This window comes from Haliaeetus leucocephalus, unplaced genomic scaffold, assembly GCF_000737465.1.
Source record: "Haliaeetus leucocephalus isolate CR32 unplaced genomic scaffold, Haliaeetus_leucocephalus-4.0 Scaffold577, whole genome shotgun sequence".
Classification (NCBI taxonomy): Eukaryota; Metazoa; Chordata; class Aves; order Accipitriformes; family Accipitridae; genus Haliaeetus; species Haliaeetus leucocephalus.
In genome coordinates, this window is record NW_010973013.1 from 3,373,948 (window position 1) to 3,401,318 (window position 27,371).

Sequence of the window (27,371 nt, forward strand, 5' to 3'; positions counted from 1 at the left end):
TTAGGTACAAAGCACCAAGAACTCAAATACCACATTCCTGTTAATGCTTGTCTTGCCAGATTGTTGGCCATGTTCACACTGAGGGCTGTGGAGGAGAAAAAGCAAAAGTTTGCTTTAAGTGACTTACCTAATTATATCTGAGATACTTCTGTAGGAGGAGCACAGCTTGAGAAGAACGTTAGAGGGTAATATAGTTGTGGGTGCCTGGTGTTTTTATATATTAATTAGTAGCACAAGTTTTTAATATTTTTAGTAAACCATAATCATTTTACTTCCTTAGCAGTTTAGCTGAACTTTTAATTTAATTTAAAATTGTTCTCTATTCACTTGATCACACTTGGCTTTCACTTGGAGAGAGCGGTCAGATGGAGCAGTTTTGTTTGTCACCTGCTAAGTATTACTTCATGAGGCCTGAACGAGGAAGGAGCTGCCCTATAATAGCTGGGGTGGGTAATGCAACATATTAGAAGCTGTCTTCAAACCTGGATCTTACACATTTTTAAATTCAGATTTTCAGGCTGACGTAATGGGATATAGGCTGCTAGCTGTCCTAAAGACTTGATATCTACACCTGGAAGAGCCACCAGGCAATTAACCCTGGGGCTGGAGTGCCTAGTTTGCTGCGAATCAGTTCTTGAACTGCTACAGTCCCTAACCCGAACCATTAATGTAAATGGAAGCTGAAGCAGTTCTACTTCAATGCTTCTGTCCCAAAACCTCACAGCAGCTTAGGGTTTATTTCTTGCACACTAGCAGCCTCTGGGTTCATTTGTCACCACGGGTCTGTTGGAGCCGTAATGGAATTAGCCACAAGCACATGAAAACTAACTCTGTCCCCGTGACCGCCAGACTGAGCGGTGGGTGAGGCAGTAACCTAGCTTTTTTGCACACTATAAGATGTAGCCACATAGGGATCTTTGCTTGCAGTGAAATGAAAGCTTGCCTGTAGCGAGGAGGCCCTGAAGGATGGAAGTGCAGGGCATGGCTTCGGTTCCAGTCAGCCTCTCTGACATGGCAGCCTGGGTAAAGGACAGAACCGAGAGCCAGACTGGGTGCTCTGCTGGGGCTGCTGGCGTGTTATGGGTCCTTGGGAATGTTACCTTCCTTCTCCTGAGGTTATGGGATTTCTGCAGTTTATTCCAGGCTTCAAATAATTCTTTGAAGCTGTGAAACAAAATTACTTATCACTTGACTGTCAGTCTTGGTCGTCTCATGAAGCCAGTCCTGACAAGGGCTGGCACGCGTGGCGTTTGTATCCCAGCCTTTGCAGTTGCTGTTTCAGATCCAGGATCTGCCCTACAAAACCAGGAATGGTCTTTTCTGCCGTATGCTCTGTCATAAACGTTCATTGCTGTTCTTTTAGCGGAATTATTAAGGCAATGGGAGGAGCAGGCCTATCAATAGAGATGTAGCAGGGAATGAATTTGTTCGTACCCCTTTCTTAACATCTCCAGCTTTCAAGATGGTCCTGTCAAATCTCGTAATCCATTATTTTGTGTGGAGTCCACATCTCTAGTTAAGCAACTGGAGAACTTTGCAACTGCAATGTGTTTGCACACAACGCAACTGGAACCAAAACGGCAGGCTGAGTGTAATGCCTTGCAGTGCTGGTAATTGCGCAGAGAAAATAAGCATTAACAGTTCAGTTTTCCATGATGCAGCTTCTGTGGAAGATCAAATTATCTGTTGGGAGAAGATCATTCTCAAAATAAAGCAGCAATCCTTTGAATATACAGTATGCTATGTGGTTTCTTCATATGATAATTTACTTGTTCCCCTATTCCTGTAGCTTTCATCTCCAGATTGCATTCCCAGGTCTTTGTTCCAAGTTGCTGCAAAACCTGGGAGTCTTGAGTCTAATGCTTTTACAATTATTTTGCACTGCAGATTCTAAGTGCTCCTTGTGCTTAGTAGGACAAGATGTATGTGGTGGTTCTTGTACTTAACAGTTCCTGTTGCTCAGTGCTTTCTGAAGTGATACTTTTATTGTCTGGGAAGGAGTAAATGAACTCTGAACCTCCCTTTTTTCTTCTTCCTCCTCTTGCTAACATATACTTGTGGGTAAAAGTGAAACTGTATGTAAACCACCATCTTTTTTTGGTGTGTTTTGCAAGGTATTTGCAGCTGCTTTGTGTACAACTTTGCAGATAATTCGCAGCTAGGGGAAGCTTCATGAAAGTGTTGGTTTGGTTGGTTTTTTTTTTTTAATTTAATTAGATTAAATACATTACTAACATGAAAGGCAATGCTTAGTTTCCATGTTGGACAACAGTGCTAATATTTTGTTGATTGTAAAAGTTTGTGTATTAAAAATTGAGTTTCTTTTATTTAGCAAATAAATTTTTAGTTATAAGCTGTGCTTGCGAATTAAACTTGAGGCTTGTAAGGTCATCAGAAACACACACCTGGCAGTGGAAGCATGGGGAAGAGAGAGGAAAAAAGATGAATACAATTTACTTCATCTGTGACTTTGAAAATATTTAGCTTGGAAGGAAATGTGTATGCTTTTCAACTCAAAATAACTGTTGAAATTGGGTAGGATTTTTGGTGATATTATGTAGGCTCCTTCTGTAACCTCTTGAGTGTGTTTTAAGCAAGAATAACAGTTTCAGAAACTTTCCAAAGACTTCTTGTTTTGAAATGCCCCATCCTTCTACACTCTGTCTTGATTAGCTGCATAAGTCCAGGCTAGCATACAGATTATGTACATAACAATTGCATTTCCTCTGACTTCCCTTTTTTTCCTGCCTACTGCTCAGTTATTTGTGTGCAAATAAATGTGCAGACAACTCCATTTCAAAGTAAAGGAGTCTTTTAAATTGGTATATTTTGCTTGTATAAAGTATATTACTTGAGAAAACAAGTGTTTGAGATGTATTTGTTTTGTAGTTGAATCGGATACCAATTATCACAAAGAGCATTGCATTGCAAAATTATATATATAAAAATAAATTTAATAAATGATTAAGTAAATCCGTTTTACCATGTATGATCAGGGAGGTGATTTTTTAATTTTTTTTTTTACTGCCTATGTTCATATGAATTTTTTCTTGTTATTTTTCCCTAGGTGGAGAATCATGAATTTCTTGTCAAGGCTTCTTTTGACCCTAATTTGACAGAATTAAGAGAAAAGATGAATGAACTGGAAGAAAAAATGCAGTCCTTTTTAAAGAGTGCAGCCAAAGAACTAGGTAGGGTATGAAGCTGCCTTTGATTCTTACCTCCTTTGTAAAATGTTTTGAGATGAAGTGATGAAAACTGGTATAGAGGACTTAAGGGATGTTTGTATTATTTTATTATTAGTTTGGGGTGACTTTAGTTGTCACAGTACAATCTGTTGAAAACTGAGTGGCCTTTTTTTTTTTTGTAAGTATGCCATTCCAGATTATTTCAGAAATTATCACGTAGGTTGCAAGATACTGCAGAATTCATTTTGTAGAACTGCAGCTCATCAAACTCTTGGCAAAGCCTAGTTCTATTTTACATCCTTTGAGGACATGCACTGAAACTCCCCCCCCCTCCCCCCGCCTCGTGCATTGTCTTAAGTGTCCATTCAGGACATGCTAGTTTTCTTTTGAAGTTCTTTGCAAAATGTAATGTGTAAGCAAATGAGACATTTAAAGAATTTATTCTCTTATGCAAAAAATTCCATGTGCAGCTGATGAATCAGGCATTCAAAGAGCAACTTAAAAAAACCCAACCATTTTTTAATTAAAATATGGCAAGGAAAACCACAACATAGTTATTTTAGGTTACACCTTTAAGGGCTTGCATATTTTTTAATCTTGATTTTTTTTTTTTTAAGCGTAAACAAGATACCTGGATGAAAAGAAGGAAAGACAAGATTGTGTAGGGATGGAATGAGCAATCTCACCATCAAAAGTATGTGTTAGTAAAAGGATCATAAGGCTGCAGGTGCTGTGCTTACAGCAGCAATATAGAATGTCCTTGCAGTGTGCTATGAAAATTTTTCACATTTCTGGAGAATATGTAGCAGTACTATAATCATGAGCCTGATTCGAATATGCAGTTTGAGAGCATATCAAAGTAAGAGCAGAGAATGAATCAGTAAAATTCTGTTAGGTCTGGGTATTTCTCATACCCATACAGAACCAAAGCAAGTGTATTTAATAGTGTATGTAAGAGAGGCTACATCATACAAACTGGGGATTAATGAGCAGGAATAGCACAGGCTGCAGGATTTTTGATAATACATTTGTTTTCTTCTTTCTTTTAATCTAAAAGGTTTGGAAGCTGGCAAAAGTATCAAACTGGAGACAAATTCACAGTTTGGACATCACTTTCGAATAACTTGCAAGGAGGAAAAAGTTCTCCGTAACAATTCAAAATATGGAATAGTTGATACACAGAAGAATGGTGTGAAATTTACTAACAGGTATAAGATCATCTTTGTAGTTTTTCAAGCCTGTTGTGAAAGAGACAAAAATGTTCCTTTCTTTATAATTGTGTTGATAAACTGGTTTCCCTACAACTTGAATGGCTGAATTTTCACCTTTTTAATTGGCTCACAGATTGAGATACTGAGCAAGACTGGCATGAGGGAGGAGTAGTCATACGGTTTCTGTTAAAGGCTGTGTTCCCCCTTTTGCTTTGCCAACTGTTAGCTGTTTTGGGTCCTTTGACTTGGGCTAATTTCTCTGTTTTAGCTGCAGCTAGCAGCATAATTGCATTTACTGTGAGTGTTTATACAGACACTTTCATAAGCTGCAATGGGAAAAGAGCTATTTATGTTTATTACCAAATATGACATGCAGCAGTTTTGTTGGTGATTACCTTCTTTTTGTTCCAAATCACACTGTAATTTCTGTTGGTCCTAGTATTGGACTTCCATTCTGTGGCTCTGTAGATGAAGCTATTTAAAAATTTCAGTCTTCAGGCTAATTGCATTGGTGCTGTTTCAGTGTCTCCTTGTCTGGACAGCAGTTCTGTCACAGGTCAGCCAAGCAAAAAGTCTATACTTCTTGTTGAATTTTTAGCTCTTCTGGATCATTTTAGAAGGAGCAAGGCTACCACGATCATCAGATGTCTCTCTCTGTACTTCATTATTATTACACAGAACAAAGTAGAAAGTTGCAGGTAATAACTTAAGTTGAAGGTGATCTCTTGAGGGTAACTGGTCTAACCCCTCACTGAAAGCAGACCCACCTTAGAAATTAGATCTTATCTCAAAGTTAGGTGAGGTAGCTCAAGGCCTTGCCCAGGTGCCATCTTCCAAGCATCCTTCACAACCTGGTGGGGCACAAGTTCCAGTGCTGAACCACTCTTTGTGACAGCTTTCCTAATCAGATCTAATGAGAATTTTCCTTGCAGAAGCTTGGGGTTTTAGTGTCTCATTCTTTTGCTGTGCACCTCCAAGAAGAGTCTGGTGCCTCTTTCCAGGCTGACTTCAGATTTCTCTCAGCCTGGGCAGGCATCTCTCTCGGCCTGTCCTTGTATGCCGTGTGCTCCAGCTGCCAATCTTTGTGGTGGCCATCTGCTCCAGGTTTGATACATCTCTTAGACTGGGAAGACAAAACTGCGAGCCAGCACTGCGGATGTGGTCTCACAAGCACTGAATAGAGGGGAAGAATTACTTCTTTCGACACGCTGGCTATTCTCTTGCTAGTGCAGCCAGTATGGGCTTGGCCTTCTCTGCCTTAGTGTCACACTGCTGGGTCGTGTTCAGCTTCTTGTCCACTGGGTCCCCTAACTCTTTTATGAATAGCTGTTTTACAGCCATTTGGACCCCAGTCTGTACTGTTGCATGGAGTTATTTCATCCCAGGTGCAAGACATTGCATTTGCCTGTGTTAAAATACTTGTCCACCTATTTCTCTAGTCTGCAGATATCCCAATGAATGGCAGCCCCGTGCTCCAGCATACTGACAGCTCCCCTTAACGTGGTGGTATTCACAGCCTTGCTGGGATTGCATTTGAGAGTGCATTCAGTCCCATCATTCAGGTTGTTAATCAAGGCATAAATAGTATCAGCCCCAGTATCAACCCTAAGAAATGCTGTTACTAATCAGCCACTAATTGGACTTCAACCTCCTGACAAGTTCTTCCTTGTCTGTCAGTGGCAGGTCCAGGAGAAAACCACTCTTTAAGTCTCCTTCATGTGTTATATATGGAAGGGTAAAAATAGCAGATTAATACATCGTACAGTCTGTTTCAGACAAACCATGCTGCTATCACTTTATGTGTAACAGTTCCTGCTGGAGTTAGCATCAGAGAAATGAGTTTATTGAGAGATAGATCTTGATTGATAGACATGTATGAGGAGCACCTGCCTACAGGGCAAGGTTGGTTTCAAGGCAGTGCTATTACTAATAGTGACTGTTTCTGTTAATCACTCACTTTCATAGTAATAAATCCTTTGCTTTGAAAAGGAGGGCAAACATACTGGTTCACGCCAACCAATATGTTGGTGTATTTCGCACCAGTTTACTTAAATGAACAAAGTGTAAACCTTAATTGCATTTTGTTTTAACATTTACTCAGAGGATATTTTTTCAAAACATCCCTGAAATTTAAAACAGCTTTTTTTGGTTCTAAATATGTTATGAATCTAAATGTAGTGATGAAGTTAGGCTTTTCTGTAACTGAGAAGATGGTACTTAGAACTTCTACTGTGTCATCTGTTAATTTCCCATGAGGAAGAAGCCCATGGGTCACTAATAAAACAGACTTCTCTGTGCCTACTTAAGTTATAGTTGCTTCTGTAGATGGTACTAGAAGCACAAGGCTAACTTTTGCTTATAGTGTGGGTGCACTACTTGGGTGTGTTTTATATTCAGTCTTGCAGACTCTCCTCCATGTTCGGAGACAAGCCTGAGAAGAATAAACACTTGTTTAAATGCTCTATTGATTTCAGCTTACCTTATTTTGAAAACTAGAACCTATTCTTAGTGACAGTAGTTCACTGAGGTTTTTAATAAATGAAAGAAGTTAATGCCTTCAGCTCTGATAAACCTGTTGTAGGACTCTGGGTTAATTACACAGTTGCTTAGCAGCAATTCTCCTCTGTCAGTTCTGTAACGTGCCACATCTCATTGCAAAATGGCCAGAAATTCAGCTTTAAGAGCAAGTCCTTGTCACATAGCATGTCTGTAACAAACAACTACTGTAAAGATTTTTAAGAATGATGTGTTCAGAGATGCTAGAATTGCTGGTTTGGCCCTTGTGGGTGATCTTCAACTTGGGATTAATCTTACTGATATCCTGGTGTGGATAAATTGTGGGTCGCTTTGTGGCCCTTGTGCTGAACCTTGCTGTTAAAACAGGTGGGGACAACTGCCATTGACTCCTAGAAGAGGAGGCCAAAAGTTTGGCATTGTAGCAGTGAAGACAGAACATCACAGCTTCTAAATATTGTGGTTTTGTTCACAGCAAACTGAGCTCCGTCAATGACGAATATATAAAGAACAGAGAAGAGTATGAAGAGGCTCAGGATGCAATTGTCAAGGAAATCATTAACATTGCTTCAGGTGAATATGTCAATGTTCAGATTGTGACACAATCAACAGATGTGTATCACAGTCTGGAATGGTGGGAGTACTTGCAGTTACTTTATAGGTCCTTTTGTAGGGAAGAACCATAACATTCCCAAAAGAATTAATGTGAAAAATGAGGTTTGACTTTTAGACAGTTCTTGAAAGTTTGAAATATATTGTCTTCTATGGTCAGACCCTTTCCTGGCATTGCTACAAATGTGCAGTCATGGGGTGTGCGCAAATTTTAATCCCATAAAATGAACACAAATATGCTCGTAAAGGCCACATCTGTCCTCCACCCACCTACCTGACTCTGGACATCTCCACCCAAATGGTGAATTAAGTAGAAGGCAGAAGAGGTAAAGAACAATAGAGAACTGAGGGAGTGGGACCTGAGGTCTGTGAAGGATGATGAAGAAAGAACATTGGTATGCAGTATAAAATCAAGTTAGCCATTGCTTATATGGTACAATAAAAAATTATTGTTTTCCTAATTAATTTCCATATATTTTGCTCCAAGATTGCCTACTTACAGGGCATTCTTTACTATCCTTCACCAAAAGAAGAAGAGACATCTGGGAATTTGGGCTTGGAGGATTCTGTAAATATTGCCTCTCCCAAAGGCACTAGTTCCAGCAGAACAAGTCTTAGTTCTTTGAAAGAGAGAAGTGGAAAGTGAAAACACTAATGAATATTAAGCTAAGGGTAAATGTATTAAAGATGAAAAAAACCACTTTTTAAGCTGATGTATTAATATATTTGAGTGTGTATTAAGTTACAGTGGAAATATTCATAAGCTTTGACCTGTTGTCATAAGGAATTTGCCAGTATATTGCAAAATCAGTAGCTTGTTAGATTTTTTTTTTAATCTTGGTAATTTTCAAGTGATTTTTTTTTTTGTGTAGCATACTAAGGTTTGTATATTTATGTAGAAAGCTAGTGGGGTATTATATAACAGGATTAGCTTCAATATGTAATTTATAAATACCTAGTAAGTTTAATAACGTCTGTTGCTGCTGCTTAAAGCTTCTGTGGTGTGCAGTCATAGACTTACAAGTGTATATGTGTATTCAAAAAGCATTTTTATTCCCCAAGTGGAGGCAATTTAATGAAAAAGACTCGATTATGTATGTAATTCTTGAATGAAAGTGACTTAAAGTCCTCTTAATGATCTATACGTAGCTAGTTCAAGAGATGATGTTAGAATGGTAAATGTACTTTGTACAGGTAGGACTTTTTCTGCAGGTCACTGCTCACCTCTTCTGACACATGCATCCCATTTGCAGGTGTTGGATGATTTACCTCTGTAGACTCCTGTCTCTCATCCCTTTCACTGAAAAAAAAGGAATACCAAAGCTTAAAAACTGGTACTGGGGATGCTGGGCCCTCTAGTCTTGTTGTCTGGTATCACAGGCACTGTATCTTACAGACCTCTCCATACCATCATTCACATAAACAGAAATGGTTGCTGTCTCTGAATTGTCAGTGCTGTGTCTATATTGTCTTTGCTTGCGTGAGCATCAAAGTGCAGCATATTACAGAGGAAGGAAACTTACTGGATTTCCAGCCATCTTGTCATTGTGAGCATTGGCCTTCCTGTACCAAGATAAGCTGTTTCTCATTGTCTAGTGTTAAGGCAAAACAATCAATATGGCCTCACTTCTTCCTTTTCTTGGTCTGAAGAAGTTCCCTTTGTAGTCAGAGCATGGATACTTAAGGATTACATCTTAGACTCTCACAGAAGGTGATGGCTATCTTGAACAAAATTGACTTTTAATGCAGGTGAATTAATTTTATGGGCTCAATATAGGCTTTAAGATATCTTTTCAGCAAGAACAAAAAAATTTCTAACTGTGTTGAATTTACGTATCTCTAACCAAAAACAGGTTATGCAGAACCAATACAGACGATGAATGATGTGATAGCTCAATTAGATGCAATTGTCAGTTTCGCTCATGTGTCAAACGGAGCACCAGTGCCGTATGTCCGTCCTGTCATTCTGGAAAAGGGACAAGGAAGGATTGTGCTGAAAGGTGCCAGGCATCCTTGCATTGAAGTGCAAGATGAGGTGGCCTTCATCCCCAATGACGTTACATTTGAGAAGGGCAAGCAGATGTTCCACATTATTACTGGTAAATGTTTCTGTTCTCTTTTTCATTTGTTATTTACGTTTAAAATGTCTCAAGTATTTCCAATAATGATGTCTTTAAAAAACCAAACAACCAACCCAATAAAACTCTGTCAAAACAATTTCTCTGATCAACAAAGGGTGAGCGCCTAGCAAGTTATTCGTCTTTCTGTATGGGGGATAAGATTTAGCTCTGGAAAAGAAGGGAGGGTATTTGTAAGGTGGTGGTGTTTATTATATTAAAAAAAGAAAGCGTCCACAATGTTCTTGTGAAGTGTTTCCTTTGATAGTGGATATTCTCTATGTTTATGCACATACAGATGCATTTCTCATCTTCCAAACTAATAGTCATGGAATTAGTTGTTATGATTGTAGTTATAGTGCACTGTTTGGAGAAGGTGATCACTAATTTAGATATAGTTATTTGGGAAGAAGAGAGAGGCTGCTAGGACAGTAGGAAATAAGAAATTAGTCCTTCCTTAATGTATGTATTCTTTGCCTTAGTGACTGTTAAGTCCATAAGCCAGGCAACCTCAGGAACTGGAGAACCTGAACCTGCTGAAGTGATTTTTGAAAATTCCACTAGGCATCAATTGTATTGTAGCCACATAGGCACCTTCTGTAGGCAAGACTTTAAGCAGCCTCTTTGTTAATGTTTTCTTTGCTTAGTATTAAGGTCAATTTTAAATGCAAAACATGTTTCAATGACTGTACCCTTTTTTCCCCTATTCTCTGGTGTAATTAAGATAATTTTACTACACAGGAAAACATTTTAGTGTTTATAGATTTAATTGAATTTTAATTTCCATCCAGATGTCCTTGACATACATTCTGAGTAGCAAAGATCTGAAATTGGAGAATGATTAATGAACACTTCTAACATAATCAAAAAGGAAAAACTAAAAATCTGAATAAATGCATGGTAACACCCTTGTTTTTCTGGTTAGCAAAAGCATAAAATTGGTTTTAATGATCAGTTTTCTGGAAAATAATTTTAATTTCATTTGTACTTCGATTAAAAGTAAGTTATTCATTTTGCTGATGCAGACTCCCCTTAGATTGTAATTTTTAAATCACCCATCAGCTTGTACCCGGTCTGTAACTAAGGTATTTCATTTTTACAGACAAATCGTAATTGTTATTTGAGGTGAAAGCAAATTATTTTCATTCTTAAGCAGCAGTACTGATGACTTCTAAATTAAAGCTTATTAGTTTTAGGTATGGACATGAGTTTTAGATGACTGCTTATACTTCCGAAAAGTCCCAAAACTTATTAAGGCCCCTAATGCTCTCCAACTGCCTTTTTTTTTTTTTTTTTTTTTTTGAAAAAGCAGCATTCAATAAGACATACAAGCAAGCTTTATTAGTAGTGGAGCTACTTGTTGCACCTGTTAGGCAAGTCTGCTACTCTTTCCTGGCAAGAGAGTAGTAAGTTTAAACGTTCTTTGTTTTAAATTACAGCCTGTTCTCCTTTAAAAGGGCTGTTGAATTGTAAATGATAATGGTTTTTTAATTCATTTGCAAAATTTCTTCTTTAGGCCCTAACATGGGGGGGAAATCAACCTACATTCGACAGACAGGGGTGATTATTCTTATGGCCCAAATTGGGTGTTTTGTACCATGCGACTCTGCAGAAATAACCATTGTGGATTGTATCCTGGCTCGGGTGGGAGCTGGAGACAGTCAGCTGAAAGGCGTGTCTACTTTCATGGCTGAAATGTTAGAAACTGCTTCAATCCTTAGGTAAGTCCTGGGCTTATTTGATTTTGTTGGTTGGGGTTGATGAGAAAGGAGGTGCTCTAAGAAAGATGCATTTAAGATTTCCTTTTATGTAGGACCTCAGTGGAGGATCTCCAAGTCCTTTTTAGCAGGCTCATAAGTTCCTGAAGTAGCCTTCTGTTTATTTCGATGGTCATACAGAGCTGCTACCAGGAGGCCAAAGTCTAAACGGGGTGAAGAAACTAATTTGGAATGATCTGTGTGACACTGTGTGTGCACTTAATTTGTATATTGTTATGTAAATAGGAAGTGTCTTTTGCCTCTTTAATGCTATGCCTCTATAACATAACTTGTGGTACTCAGATATCCAGAGTTCATGCTGTTCTCAAATGTTATAAAATGCTCCTGTGTTTTTAGGACAGCATCTGAAAACTCACTGATAATCATCGATGAGCTGGGAAGAGGAACTTCTACCTATGATGGTTTTGGCTTAGCATGGGCTATTTCAGAATACATTGCTAGCAAAATCTGTGCTTTCTGTATGTTTGCTACACATTTTCATGAACTGACAGCTCTTGCCGACCAAGTGCCAACAGTAAATAACCTACATGTTACTGCTCTGACCAGTGATGACACACTGACGATGCTTTATCGTGTCAAGGAAGGTAAGACTGTGTAAATGGTGAACAGGGTAAGCTTTATTTCATCCTGATAGAGGAAGAACTCTTGGGGGGAGGGGGGGGCGCGGGGAGGTGGAATTTCGTGTCATACTCCAGCCTTAGGTTTATAATAGACATGCTCTTCTCTGTCCAGAGAGAGTGAGTGTATGGCAGGAGCTCTGTCCATGTGTGAACACAGTTGGTGATGTTGTTCATGGTTATTTGTTAAGACTTCTAGGTTATTTCTGCCACTCAGGTCAATGCTTTTGAGGTTGGTTCCTTTTTTGTTTTTTTTAAAGAGCAGAGAGAAGGGTTCCAGAAGGTTATTTTCTGTTTTCCTAAATCAGCCATTTTAACCTGCTGATAGAAAAGACTTATGTTCCTCAAACTGTTCTTTTAAAAGAAATGAACGCAACTTTTCTGTGCTGACAGTTTTTAATAATATCTATTTCATTGTAATAAGCCTTGGTCATTGAAGAAAGATGTTGCCCAATTTATGCAGTAGTTTGATATAGGAAAAATAATATGTTTAGTTTTTAGCAAATGGTGTCATAGTAAAACAACAAGTAGCCTGTGTTGTTAGTATAAGTCAAGTCAGATGTGTTTAATTAAAATCCTTTAGTGGATCCAGTTACTCCTTTTGGTATTAAATTAGACAATTTTTAATTGGGCATAAATTTCATCTGTTAACCACAATAAGTGCTTCCTCCTGCTTCTCTATATTGCCAATCATTTGTTATTGCTCCCTTCAGCAGGAGCCTATATTTATGCTGAATAAAGCAGGGCTGTGTAACTGTGGCTTGCAAGGTGTGGTCATTTATGGCATTCTAATTTAGTTGTAAACTCTACAGTGATTTTGTTGTTCCCATAAGAGCATTTCAGTCAGGTTGCCAACCTCTGGACTGAGATTTTGATTTAAAATGTGGGCAGAGTACTGTTACGCTCTGTTTTCACTTAAAAATACCTCTTAATTTTCCCTGAGTTCCACAATGAAGGAGAGTTAGATGACACTCAGATGGATAGAACGTGGTTACTATAGAACAGTGTGGCTGTACTGGATCCAATCAACAACTTACATTGTGGAGTGGTTTTGTCTCAAATAAGGAATAACTATTTGGGGAGTTAGGCTATTATCTTTACTAAAACAATTACTGAGCATCATCCATACTTGTTAAGGCTAAAGAGCTAGTCCTTGTCTCCTATCTCAAGTCCTGGAGATAGATGTTTACTTATCTTCTTAGTTTAGGATTAAATCTTACAGGTACAGTTGCTGAACTTCATTCCTCATTTTAAAAGCTGTTTTGTCGTGTCGACACAATACCAAATAACTTGCCTCTGCTTGCCTGGTTCATCCTAATAACACTGCTTTTCATGATCAGTGCATATTCAGTACGTGTTATCCTGGAACTCTCTCCAGTATTTCCTGATATCTTTAGCCAGTTTTGGACTTCTCAGCTCATTCCTTCTTGCGTATATTGTTCTGAAATGAATCTAATATTTTGTCTAATTATTAAATTTTACTGTTACGCTTTTAAAGATAATTTTTATAATCTTCACAGGCTATCACCGTACTATTAAGTATCTTTTAGATAATTGGTAAATGTGTTTTTATTATATCCTGATCTGAGCCTCACTCAAGTGGTACCATGCTTGTTTTACTCCTATGACATTACTAATTGACTATTACTCATTTCTTCTGGTTTTAAATCCATGAAATTACGTCGTTTCTTACTTTTCGATTACTTGTATAACGACTTCTAATCTTGTATTCCCATATTCCCTTATGGCTATAGTCTTGTGATTAGGTTTCGGGTACTTTTCTGCGAAGCTAGGAGACTGCTCTGAACAAGGGGAATCAAAGCATGACCAGAAATACTTCTCTCCTCTGGCTTTACTGAGAGTCTACTTAAAGCTGGTTAGAATATCTCCAGCTGCCGCAGTCTTGTTTCTTTTAACTCTGTGTTCTTGTCTTTTGAGATCTTTATTCCTTAGAAATGGTGTCTGTCCTTCTCTCTGTTCATGCACTTTCCCTAGGCAATGCCCAGGCTTTGCTTCTGAGTATTAGTCCAAAGTGCTGTGGCCCTGGTACCCAGCCTGTTCCAGTGGAGAGGCAGTGTCTATGGTTCTTTTGTAGTTTGCTGTTTCCCATCTTTGTCAGCACATGTTGAGCTCCTTCCACCAAGTGAAGGTTCAGAGCCCTCTGAATGCCTTGCTCTAATCAATGCTTAAAATATGACTTAGTGTGGCATGGGAACTGAAGACAAGTATAGTCATAAATTGCTGCGAGCATACATTGAAACTATGAGTGTTTTCAGTGCAGCGAGAGCTGGCAGTGTACAGTATCTTCAAACAATCCATCTTTATTTAGGTGCCTTATTTTGAGTACTTAGGTTGGGGAGGGAAGTAATATACACTAAATCTAAACCTTCTACCTTCTAAATCCTTTGGAATAGCAACGCTTATGATAAAAAACCCTAATATTCCCCCAAAGGTTGTGTTAATTCTCTTCCTTCAACCCCCCTTGTTTTTTTTAACTTGTACTAACTCACCCATTCTGGTCCTGGTGAAAACTCTAGAAGCCAGGCTTCATATTTTTCTTCAGTTGGTTTTGCCATTTTTAGTCATACACATATTTTCTTTGTACATGCAGTGTCTTTTCATTCGATCCATTTTCTTGGAAGTGCTATTGAGCATAGAGGCACAATAGTTTGTATCTATCTACTTAAACCTCTGTCAGATGAGTTAAAACATTATGAAATCTTCACCTTAAAATACCTGGTCTCAAATTGGATGTCTTTCACAGAAGTTTTTGCATTTAATGTTGTGCTCTTTCCCTTTTGGAAGAGTGATGTTGTTCAGGCAAGGACGTGAGTATAGGCAGCTCGGATACAGCTGTGTTTTGAAACAAATATCAGGTTTCATGTCATTTGAAATGTATAACTAAATCTGAAGTACATGACAAGGAACTTTTATACAGTATTTTCATCCCTGTCTTCATGCTTCAAGAGTGTGACAGAAACACTGGAAGAGGAGACACAGAAAGTACTGCTCTCCAGGCCTCTGCTCAGGATTCTTGGAGCAGACACCTGAGTTAGCTTTGTGTCTGGGGAGGTGTGTGCTTTTAAGAGAAAATCAAGATAACTAATTTCTGCTTTAAAATGTTGATTTCCTTTAAGAAACCTGAGAGATTACAAGGTTAATAAAAAAGAAAAAAATGCCAAGTTTTCCTTTACCTATTCTTCAGATACCCAGTTTTTAATAGATGATCAGTTAAGTATCATTTTACATGTGTACTTCATTTATTCATAAGTCCCTGCTGGAGACCAGAATTAATATTTGTGGGTGGCCAATTGGAATTATGGTAATGTAAATGAATGGAGTTGACAGATTGTATCAGAGGACTTTTAATACTGAAGCGAAAATTATTTTACGTAACTGTGTATAATTGACATATTTTAAGCAATTATGAAAACTTTTCTTTCTCAACTAAATGATATATACAGTGTATTAATTGAAGTAAGTGTAAAGTTAAAGTATGTAATTAAAGACAACTCCAGGAGACTGAGGAGTTAAGTGGTATTGATGCAAAGGAGGAGGAGGATGATTGAGAATGCAACTTTTAAAATATTTTTTAATATATATACACACACACATATATATGTATTCATACAAATATAGAAAAATGTGAGATATATATTAAAAGAATAAATTATGCTAATTACTATATTCTACAGACTGTGTTGAAGTACTTTAATAAAAACCATTATTCAATTTCATATGGCAAGTACTAGTGGGAAATTCTTTCTGCCTGAAGAGTTTTCCCTTTCTTCCTGAAGCACTTTTGGAGCTCTGCAACTACTGTTCTAAGAGAGCTTAATTAAATAGGAGCATATTCTTTAGTCTGTGTTGTCGTGTATAGTCCAAAAGGTAAATTGGAAAATGTTGGGAGAACCAAACAATGTCACACACTTAATTCTTCAGAACAGAGAACTATTACAAGTTTGTTTATATAATCTCTGTGTAGCCATATTATCTCTTGAGAATTCTTTACTGTATTTTTTCTCTGTATCCAGGTGTTTGTGACCAGAGTTTTGGAATACATGTAGCAGAGTTGGCAGCTTTCCCAAAACATGTGATAGAAAGTGCAAGAGAGAAAGCATTGGAATTGGAGGAATTTCAAAACATTGGCAAGTCCAAGGAATCTGAAGGAGAACCACCAGCCAAGAAATTCTACAGAGAAAGAGAGGTTTGCTATCAGGAATGCTTTTTAAAATTTGTTTAGCTGGAATAGCCCAAGCAAAATAGTTTAAGGATTCAGATTTCCCCAAAGCTTGAGGATAATTAACTATAATCTCATTTTTCCGTAACAAAATGTTTTAGCTATGAAGTTTATTAGGAATTGAAGAGATGTTCAAGGGTAGTGGGTTTTGGTTTAGATTCATTTCAAGTTAACATAGGCAAGAATTTTATCTAAAAACGTCATCACGAGAATGCAACTAATTTTTTTCTTAATAATGATCAGTAGTTAGTATGATTGGCATACATTATTCAACTGGAGTCATACCGGGGACCATGCTTCTAGCTGTTGTGTGGGGTTTTCTTTATGCTGTGAACCAAGCCAGAATTTTCTGTTGATCACTTTTGTTGGCTACTTAGTTTGTATGCAATGTTTCTTGGGACTTAGGTTATAGCTTTTGTTTCAGTTGTTGTTTAGATTATTCTTGGCTCTGCAGGTAGGTTGCACCTGGTCTTGCTCCCCCTTATTTGAGGGCTCATTAGTGCCGATTTCTTGAAGCTCAACATGAACATGTTCAGATCTGTTCATGTCAGAAAAAAGCCGAGTACAAAACTTTCTCCTTTGTGCACTTCCATGTCTCATCAGTACTAACACATCTCACAAGCTGATCATATTGAAGGACACAGCAATTTGGACCTCGAATGTCTGACTTATAGATGTCCTAAAGTTCTCCCTGTTTCACATGTGAGAATTTTAGCTTCATTCTTTCTACTCAACCAAGAAGTAAAATGCTCTTGGCTTTGCACAGGCTTCAAGCACAACTCGAGGAAACCCACATCTCAGCTTAGGTCTGATCATGTCTACACTGCATAATACAGTTGTGTAAAGCCATTTGAGTGAGCTGGTTTTTTCTCTTCTCCCTTCACTTTCTCTTAAAAGAAGCTTCATTAGCAGGTAGTGTAAAGGAAAACAGTAGCTCGCCGGAAGCTTTTTCAGAATGGCCCGTGTCATTTTGTTGCTGGATTAAAAGACCTTACAGTAACATCTGCTGCAGCCTCCAAGTAAATCCATGTGCTGCCTTATGACTTACATTGTTTTTTGCCACTAGTCAGGTCCTCCTTGCTGCATGCATATACAGATGTTAGTTCTGTGTCCTGGCAGTTGCCCTGAAACTTTGCAGCTTTCTAACTCATTCTAACTTCTATGCATCAGTGGCAATCTTGGTAATACTCCAGTATACAGAAGCCTTGAAGTGTTAGTCCATATCCAAAGCACTTTTGACATTTAAAAAGCCTTTGCTCTAGACAGAAGCTGTTACCTCTTACTTTATTTTCAGTTTCAGAGGTCTTCTGCATTTGTTCCTGGCTCAGTAAGTGGGTCTGATGTTGTGGATGAACAATCTCCGGTTTGTCCTACCTTTTAGTGCCAGGAGGTTCCCCCTCCAACTACCTCAGTTACTCCGCTATTACCTTTCCTTTGCCAAATTGCTAGGTATCATGGTGAAGTATTTTTCAGATTAGTTGGATCTGACTGTGTGGTCTTAAGTTGGTGTAAATTAAATTGATGTGGCAAACACTTCTGACAAATACAGCATCATGTTTTGTCCTGGATATTTCAGTAACATATAATATTTCATAAACTCTTTAGGCAATATTATGGCATAGCTTTAGATGTCTCACCCAGGCAGGGAAAAGCATGCTCCAAGTCCTTTGGAGACTTCTGCACTGAAAACATACTGCATTAGTCTTAAAACAAAACAAAGAAAACTGTAGTAGAGTTCTAAAATGCAAAATGGAGAGGACTAGACAAAATTCTGTATTCTGGGCAAGTTGTTTCTAATACAGGGATCCTGAATACTGTTGATTGAAATGTTTGTTCTTGCTATTCAATTCAGACTGTTTAGAAGTTCCACTTTGCCTGTTTGTGTAAAAGCATATGCATAAAGCTTAATTATCATCTGTTCTCCTTGGTGACGGCCACTCTCCAGTTGCTTGGTTACAATTCGTTCTTTCCTTTAGCATATTGAAACATTGGTTTTGATTTACAGTTCCTCCAAAAAGTAACTAGTTTGGGTAGTATGGCCACTCTGATGCTATTATTGCTAGCAATCCTCACCTAACGTGATTGCACACTGAAATTAAATGTGGAACACATACGGGAGCTCTTAATGTCAAATATTGTATTTCTGCTGATCAACTGATGCTTTTTGCTCATGGGTTGAAAGGAGAAAGAACGTCTGATACCAGTATAACTGGATTGTTCTGGTGTTGAGAACATGATAGCAAGTGCAAAAATAACCATGTTTTTCCCCTGCAAAAAGTTTCTGGTGATGAATAATACTTTGTATCTTTGGGGAATTTGGAAAAATCCTGCTTGCAATCTAAACATCCTTTGTTTTCTTTTCCTTCTCCCTCAATTTCAGGAAGGTGAAAAGATAATTCAGGATTTTCTTTGTAAAGTGAAAGCATTGCCCCTGACAGATATGTCAGAAGACGATATCAAAATCAAGCTGAAACAGCTGAGAAATGATGTGTTGGCGAAGAACAACAGTTTTGTGAATGAAATCATTTCCCGAACGAAAGTTACATCATGAAAGATGTGAGAACAGGATACAGCTCTTGAAGCGTGTTCTACATTGCAAGAGCTATCATTTTCTTGTCTTGTAGTTTTTATGCTTTATGATAGTTGTACTGATTTATGTAGGCATTTTTTTCTCGGATTGTAATTATTTTGTAGGGAATTCTGAGCACATTCTGTGCCAGATTCCTGCTTTAGTTGTGATCATTGTGTCCTTTTAGAAGTTTTCAATAAAAGGCTTTTTCAGTATTGAGAGAATTATTGACTGTACAAACAAAATGCGTAATACTTTATGGGAAAAGCGTGCTAGAAAGTATAACAATTGAGATGGCATACAACTACCACAGCCTTGAAAAGCAACAGTGCATACACAAAATCTTTGTCCTATACCATGATTCTTTTTTGTATGATTCAATTACATTAATTCAGCAAAGTTTTAGTAACACTATACTAGCGCTCTGTTAGAAAAAAGCATCTAATCCAAGTGATTTGTCGTAAGATTTTTGCACGTACCTGCATGGAGCTTGGGGTGAGGGGATTGTTTTGTTTGCTGTGTGGATGTTAATGCTCCAGTCAAATATATTACAGGCCTGCTCTTCATGCCTGAGTGGTGATAACTCTTGCATGTTTTGGTGGTTTTGCAATGTAAGCAGAGGCTGGGGTGAAGTTACAGTTGAACTGGAACTTCTGAGTTGGTCATGATTTGTGAGGTCTCTCTACAGAGAAAGAATGCATTGATTTTTATCTAATGTACTTCTCGCACTGAGAGTTTGAAAGCATCCAGATACAAGTTTATATTCTCCTTGAAATTTAGCATTTTAAATTGTAGCTCAAGAACACTTTACCTATTTTTAAAACTGTCAGTGTTGAAAGATTAATGGGAAAAGGTGTTTATCGCGTGAGATTATAGGAATAAAATCATGCCGAAGATGCCGTGCAAACTCTTGCTGTGTTCAGAGATTGCATCAGTGGGTGTGTGCTGGGGACAGCAGTGCTGCTGTTAGAGCCATGCTATAGCTCTACGTCAGGGATTAATGTGTTGCAGTGGTCTGTGTTTAAATGTTCCAACAATAGTCATAGAAGAGGTGTGCTGTTCAACTTGCTGTTGGATAACATTTGTTTGTAGCTAGGCTAGAACTTGGACATACTTAGATATACTTCTCAACAGAAGAAATTAAAGGCTTGTTTGAGAGGCTTGGGTTCTGCCTAACACCTTTTTGGTCTTTAAGTTAGAATGCATTCTACTTACAAAGACAAAGATAGGCTTGCATTTACAAACAGCACAGTTGATACATGTATTCAGTAGCTGTGACTGGAGAAGTGTGTGAATGGAAAAATCTGTTACATAAAGTAATGAAAAATATAGCTGTTTTTGCAAATAAAATTGGTTCAAGCACAAGCTGTGCAAAAATACAGGGTTATACATAAAATAGAAAATGAGAATCAATTTAGAGGATGAAATGCTGCCATGACACACAATTTGTATTGGATCAAACTGCTTTAACTGTTGCTAGAAAGAGGCAGTTCTTGGAAGGGACTGGAAGGACTGGTACTTACAGCCTCTTCCTACATATACTGTGGTATCTGTGGTCTGATCAAAGATGCCCCTTGCTCGGTCTCCTGTCCCTAACCGTGGGAACGGGCATAAAACCATCGGTGGTTTTCTTTTCCAGGATTTTCTCCGTTTTCCCCTTGACCCTGTGTGAACTTTCAGTGTCTACAGCACTCTTAGCCAAGGAGTCCCTCGCTGAGCTGCTACCTGCACGAGGGACCGCTTCTTAGCTTTGAACCCAATTCCTAGTTCCATTCAGTGCCTCTTGTTTTTATTCACACTTTTTCCATTCTGGATGTGGTGCATCAGCACAGCATGTCTGCAGTACGCTGAGGAAAGGCTGCTTTCATTTTTGTGTTGCAGATGGGGGCTGATAGAGCTGATCCTGTGTAACCAGAGTTACCCATCTCTGAGGGTAAAAGCAATACTTGTGTGCATTATTCCGGAGGGATGGCGTACTCTGACGACCAGCTCCGGGCAGCACCTCCTCCGCTTCAGAAAGCGAAGTTATGCATCTGCAATGAAAAAGGTGCAGTTTTTCTTATGCCCTTCAACACTCACAAGGAAGAAAGGTGCAAGTTAATGGGATTTTAAGACTCATCTTTTCAACTGTTTTCTCTTCCACACTATACTTCCCCTGCCCCGAGTGTACTGCTGCTACTGGATATAGGCAAGAGAGGATCAGGCAGAGTTTAGTCTCCATATGTCAGTGCTGCTTCCAAACTGGGTTACAGGTAGTGTGATTTCATGTGAGCAGGAGGATGGCTATTTTCGTTAGTTCCAATTTAGCTTTTTGTTCAGAAACATACCTATGAGACAGGAGCAATTCTAGAACTTGTCTGGTTATTACAGAGCTGTGCCAAGGATGCAAAGGTTATCAAAGCTTCAGAACAAAATAATGTAGCTACTGAGGAGCGGTGAGGCCACTTACTGTCAGCCTTGAATAAAGATGCAAGTTTCTCTTTGCTCATTCACTGGAGAAAGCGTGGCACTGAATGCTTACCGCAGGTGTGGTCTTTTTAGTCTGTGCTGCATACATTCATCTGGAAGGCTCTTTATGAAGAAAACTGCTTTAGGTGGGGTAAAAGAAAAGAGCAAACATGCTCAAACACTGAAGGAAGTGTTTTCCTTTGATCACTTTACTGCCCAACTCTTAGTGATCAGGATTTCAACCTGTTTGTGTGCAGGAGCACCTGGTAGCCAGCCTGATGAGAGAAGATGATGGGTTTACCTCATGGGCTGTGGTCAAAACCAGGTGAGGTGCTTGGGGGTCAGCAGGCTCCAGTAAGTGACTGGGAGTGCTCGTGGACTTAATTTTTCCAGATTTAGGGAAGCCTGTGCGAGAGCTCATTGCTCTGCTGGAGATGCTGCCTTTGCAGCTCAGCTGAGGTCTGGGATTGTGTGAGTAGTTTGATCTGATTTGGTGCAAGATTAGGATGATGGTTTAAACTGATTTTCTTGGCATTTAATGAGTCTTCAAATATATAGGTTTGAGAGATTTGAGAGAGGTACATAGGTTGAGAGATTTCTGGGGCTACAAAACAGTGTGACAATTGGCCTTATTATTCTGCAGTGTGACAGATTTATTTGAAAAAAACAAGGGAGAGCAGTTGCTGCTCTGTATCCAAAGTAGCGTGAGGTCATGCATTGAATCCTTTGCATCTTGCTGACCTGGGGACAAGGAAAACAAGTGGCCGTAGGAAGCCTGAAGCCTTAAAAGACAGTGGGAGAGGTGCTGTCATCTCTGTGAGACGGCTGCAATCCTTGCAGGTAGAACTTGTGTCTTGATGCTGCCTGTTTGCTGAAAAAGCCTTGTTTGCAGTTCTCTCAGATGTTCTTGTTCCTCTCCTGGCCTTGCAGCCACCTTTCCCAGCCTGTTGCCTTTCCTTTCCCTACTGCTGCCAAGCGTCTGCACTGTTCCTATACACAGGGGAGCACTTTGCATTGCTGCATTTTATGTACGTCTGTCTCTTTTAGCTACCAGCAATGCTTTGTTTCCTTTGCATGGGGTGGGACAGGGGTAGATCTATCCCTGCATGTGCTGCTTTGCCAGTCAAGTTGTGAGGGAGCAACCTCTGCTGTTGAAGAGGGAAGCGACAATTTCTAATCATTCCCAGTGGCAGCTAGGACTTACCTCCTGACGCATGTCCCCTGCCACCCAGACCAGCAGCGGTGGCTGTAGCTAAAGAAAACAATACTGTAAAGCAGATGGCAGATTGTGTTTCTTCCAGCAGCTGGAGCGAGTAGCACTTTTCTAGAGGTGAGAAAGTACACTTGCTTTTTCGCTGTCGTGGAAAAAGCTGCCTTGGCACCTGGGTTGAGCTGCTGGATGCTTGTGGCAGTTCTGTAAGGATGTAATTGTTCTGTCCTTGTAGGAATGGTCGGAAAGCTGAAAACAGCTATGCTAAACAATGTGAGCCGAGGGAAAAGCTGAGAGTAAATAGCCTGTGCTTATGAGAACATTGCCCCTGCTGATCTACCTTGTCCTGCTGCATACTGCAAAGTCATTGCTTCTCAGGGCAATGTGCTCACACGGGGGGTGGCTTCAATTTGCTCCTTTTTTTTTTTTTTTTTTTCCAAAAAGGAGATAACTCCTCCTATGAGGGTCACTGTGGGCTCTGGCAGCGGGCCTGACTGCAATGGCAAACAGCAGACCTTTAGCCTGAGCAGGGAGGGCGGTAGCAGATCACACTGCCAGTCTGGTCCCATCTCCAACCTGCTGCTGGGCTGTGCAGTGAGGGAGGCAGGAACCTGGGCAGCACTCCTAAAGAGTGTTGGTGCCCACATGAAGTTGCCGGTTTACACCCTGAGGGACGGGGATTTTTTTTCATACTGAGATTTTTGGAATAATATCTTGTCTTCTCCTGTCTTGCATCTTTCTATTTGTGCATAGAAATGGTATAAAACTTAAGGAAAATATCCACCACCGTGGGCTTTAGACTGGACATTGTTGGTCTTTTCAGCATGCCCGCTGGTTCCCCTTGGAGGGAGGCTGTACCTCCTCCCCAGGGATGTGGTTTCAACAGCAAACACTCCAAAGGATCAAAAAACGTAGCTGTCGTCATTCCTTGCAAAGCCTGGGACCGTGTTGCGACAAGGTGTGTTACCATAGTGCAAGCTTTGCAGGTTTTAGGTGATCGTTGGAAATGCCCTTTAGAAGCAGTTCTCTTCTCCCCAGCTATTTTCAGTAACTCTTCTTCATGTCTTTCTGCTGTAGGTTGTTGCTGACTTAAACGTCCCTTCCTTGGTTTTCAGGGTCCCAACGTAATGGCAAGAGTTTCCTTACACTTTGATGTGCTAATAAAGAAGGTAAAATAAAAATCAAGCTTCATATCAATGTTCAACATCAAAATTACCAGCAAGATGATTCTGATGCTGATTGTAGTGCAGGTGCTCTGGCTGTACAAAATCTTTTTTTTGCCATGACCTGGGAAGGCAGCATAGGAGTTTCGGTTTTTATACCCACTGATTGCTCGTCTCCTCACCTTGGGCAATAATGGATTTTTTCAAGTTCATGCTCTCGTTTGGCTTGCAGTAGGCCATCTCTTGTATTTTCATTCTGCTGTGGCATTTATTATTCAATTCAGGGACACTAGGATGCAGTGTAACAATTCACTTGCACATTAGTAGTGATCAATGACATGAAAAAAAAAAAAGCCTGCTTACTTTGTGCCTGTGTGCTGTATAAAAGGATGTGTATTGAAGTGCAAAAGGCTAGTGATCTGGGTGTGGGAAAACAAGGAGGTGCATGAGCTGTGTGAGATGCTCCACTCTTTCAGTATGGCCACACTGAAACTCAAGCAGCCCCCTGGGTTCAAAACCAAAACGAAACCAGCTTCCTAACCCGGCAGCTGTGCGTGAACCTGCTGAAGGTATCGTTTTCACACAAGTCCCAACCTTGGCGGCTCTGCAGCTTTGCCGTGAGGGATGCCGGTCTCCCGGGGTGCCAGATGTTGCACACATCAGCAGGGGTGTGAGAGGGTTTGGGAGGCGGGTTGCAGTAGGTATCTCGTTACTTTACCTCCAACCAGGAACCACAGCGCCTAGTTCAACCTCCCTCCGTGCAGTAAGCACAAGAGATGCCAGCGCGGTTACTTAATTTTATGTTGCTTGCTGTGACGGCACCCTGAGCGCTGCAAAACCAAACAACTAGAACAAATCGCATAGCAGGGCTTGGGTGTCAGGCAGCTCTGCGCTTCGCTGGTCTGGCACAAAAGCCCGAGCCTGCCAGAGTGGCTGCAGCAGCCACCCCGGGTAGCTCTGGTAGTGCTGACTCCATGACGTTGCCTCCTTTGGTCCAATTTGGGGGCACCCTGGTCGCCGCAGGAGCCCTGGTCCCCAGCACACGTTCTTCTTTCTCCAGAAGGGCTCTTGAAGATGCTGTTTCAGTGGTCCTTTGGCCACTGGCATTTTGTTCTAATTACTACTTTTAATTTAGACAAAGTCATCTGAGACCAAAACAGCCTGTTTGAGGTTTCTCCAGAAAATGAGTAGCACTTATTAAGCAGGCGGTGGACCACCAGCGCTATAAAACACTTGCACGGCTGGGTAGCTTGCTTAAGATACTCAGTCTTCCGAGGGGCAAGTGTGGCCTCCCCAAAACGCTGCCGATGCTGGAGGCACTGGGCGGATGGTGCTCTGCAGCTCTGCAGGACCCCACCTCGGACCTGCCTGCCCCGGTACAGCCAAGCCAACTTGCAGTGCAGCAAAGCAGCAGCTAGAGTAGAGCAAAACTGGCTCTAGCAGACTATTGCTAGTCATCTGACATACATTTTCACCTTTTCCTTTCACGCTTTCATTTTAAATGGCTTTTTTGGTTTGGTTTTTTTTTTTTTCCCCACGAAGGAAATCAATTTGCAAAAGGGAAATCTCACAGAGCCCCTCTTTCTGTGCTGCAGGGGCTGGATTTCAAGCACAATATATTATGGTGCAACACTGATTATGAGCAAGCTGTAGTGCTGTTTATCTTTCTGCTGTAGAGAGATGCAGGATTAGCTCTCTGTAACCTCTCTTGGAAGAGATGCACTCATCCTGTGTGAATCGGAGGAGCTGCGTGAAGTAAATGTTTTTTTTCCCTGAGATTAGACTGGCTGTTGATTTGGCCCATGGATCCATGCTAATGCTATTGTGCTCTTAATAGTTCTTAATGGTTTGATCTCTCTCCCTTGAGTGTAGTTTGTCTGTAGATAAAAGTGTAATTTTCTTACAGGAAAACTTTGAAAGCTGATGAACACCTTACCTGTTACTATTGCAAAGTTCAGTTTTACTGATTTTTTTTTTTTTTTTTAAAGGGATTCTAGCCATGCAGTGAGAACTGGCCTCCATCAGTGAGTAGGTGCTCATTTATTCTGTGTGAATGAGAGAAAATAAAATCATCCAAGACTTCACTGCACCTCCTGTGCATCCTGAGGAATGCACTTGTTAGGATCTTTCTTTTCCTGTTTCCCCTGTCAAGGGAAATCAGGTAAGGTGTCAGGATGCTTGAAGATGTTTTATGTGAACAAGAAGGGTTTTAGGGGAGTACAGTACCCAGTGCAGTAATCTAACATTGGCAGATAATGCCCAAAAACTTGCTCTTGGGCCCTTCCAGGAGGACAAGGTGGCATGTGAGGGGTGCCTGGTACAAACCCCAGAGCTGCTGTGCTTGCCCTGGGAGCTGTGGGCACAGCACCTGGCCAGTCTCCCTCCAGGGAGGATTTCGGCCACCAATATGTGGCAAAGTGGCCACCGGGCTGCCGGCAGCTGCTGGCTGGGAGGGCTGACCTGCGGTAGCGACTGCGGGCACTCAGTGCATCACAGGGATGGAGCAAACCCACCCACCTGGTAAACGAAGGGAACCAGGAGTAACCGGTGCAGCTGCTGCTTTAGGGAACAGTAGGCTCTCTTGCTTTTATTCTTTTAAATTCAGAGCTCAAAGGCAGTGTGCAGTACTGTCCTTGGAGTCAGCCTGCCATCCGCTTGGCACTTGATCTTCAACCCGACAGAGATTTGGGCACATCTGTTGGTTCAGGTGTGATGGGGGGCTGTAGGTATGGGAGAACACGATGTGTCTGTGTCAGGGCTGGTCTGAAGCTTCAGCCTGTACCACAGGTGCAAACAAAGTGGGGTGCTCTGGGGTGTGTGTGGAAGTAACTTAATTTCAGCCTTCAAAGTCGTCATCCCACACCATTGAACTGCTGTGAACACACAGGAGTTACTCCTAGCTCCTGGCTGTGGTTTGGAGGACCCTTAATGGGACCTGCTATTTGCTCTTGTCTCATTCTTGCTCAGTCCATTAAACAAGACCTTGGCTAATTGAGAAGAAGAAAGAAGGAAGGCAGTAATTAAATGACCATATGAAGCATGCACAGCCATGGGCCTCTTGACTTCTTAAAAAAATCCTCATTGTAATACACTGTAAATGCAGCAATACACCCAACGGGGCAGAGAGCGAGAGGTTGCTCCTGGTACGGCACTCACAAGCAGACGTGCATGGAGTGGAGAGCAGGTTTCTCAGCAGCTCCTAATGGAGGCAATGCCGGCACAGACAACCTGAAGCCATCTATCTTAATTAAATTACATATTGATCTCCTATTGGAATGTAACATGCCACTGCTTTAGAGCTGTAAGCCAGAAGTGAACACCACAGCAGCGGCTCTGACAAATGTATGGATGATCCAATCCATTGCCCATCCCTTGCTGCTCTTCCCAGAGTCAGAGGAGGTGGCATGTTGTAGCAGTCACATAACTGAATGCCTGGTTACGTGGAAATGAATAACCCCTCATGTCCTAGGGCTGTGGTGCTTCATCTAGATGTGTCACGCAAGTGGAACAGACCAGCTACACGTGCTGCATGATGCAAAGAAACCCCCTCCTTTTGCATTTGTTTCCCCAAATATAGGAGCTGGTTTTCACCCATCTGCCACCTGTATCGGGCTGCATTGCTGGTGGGGGATGATGAACATGGTTTTCTTCTGCCCAGGCTCTGCTCCTCCCTCTGCACCCAGGAGACCATGCTGCAGCAGAGC

General features: G+C 40.5%; 1 protein-coding gene across 1 annotated transcript in view; it reads left to right on the forward strand.

The window, feature by feature from the left end:
- Positions 1 to 19,065, forward strand: part of MSH2 (mutS homolog 2) — a 55,497-nt gene extending 36,432 nt beyond the window's left edge. Inside the window, exons 9-16 of the mRNA XM_010577761.1 lie at positions 3,068 to 3,191; positions 4,246 to 4,396; positions 7,389 to 7,486; positions 9,379 to 9,624; positions 11,159 to 11,363; positions 11,757 to 12,004; positions 16,072 to 16,244; positions 18,658 to 19,065. Of these exons, the coding sequence (XP_010576063.1) occupies positions 3,068 to 3,191; positions 4,246 to 4,396; positions 7,389 to 7,486; positions 9,379 to 9,624; positions 11,159 to 11,363; positions 11,757 to 12,004; positions 16,072 to 16,244; positions 18,658 to 18,828 (1,416 nt within the window). The 3' untranslated portion in view covers positions 18,829 to 19,065. The remainder of the gene's footprint in view (positions 1 to 3,067; positions 3,192 to 4,245; positions 4,397 to 7,388; positions 7,487 to 9,378; positions 9,625 to 11,158; positions 11,364 to 11,756; positions 12,005 to 16,071; positions 16,245 to 18,657) is intronic.
- The last annotated feature ends 8,306 nt before the right edge of the window (positions 19,066 to 27,371 follow it).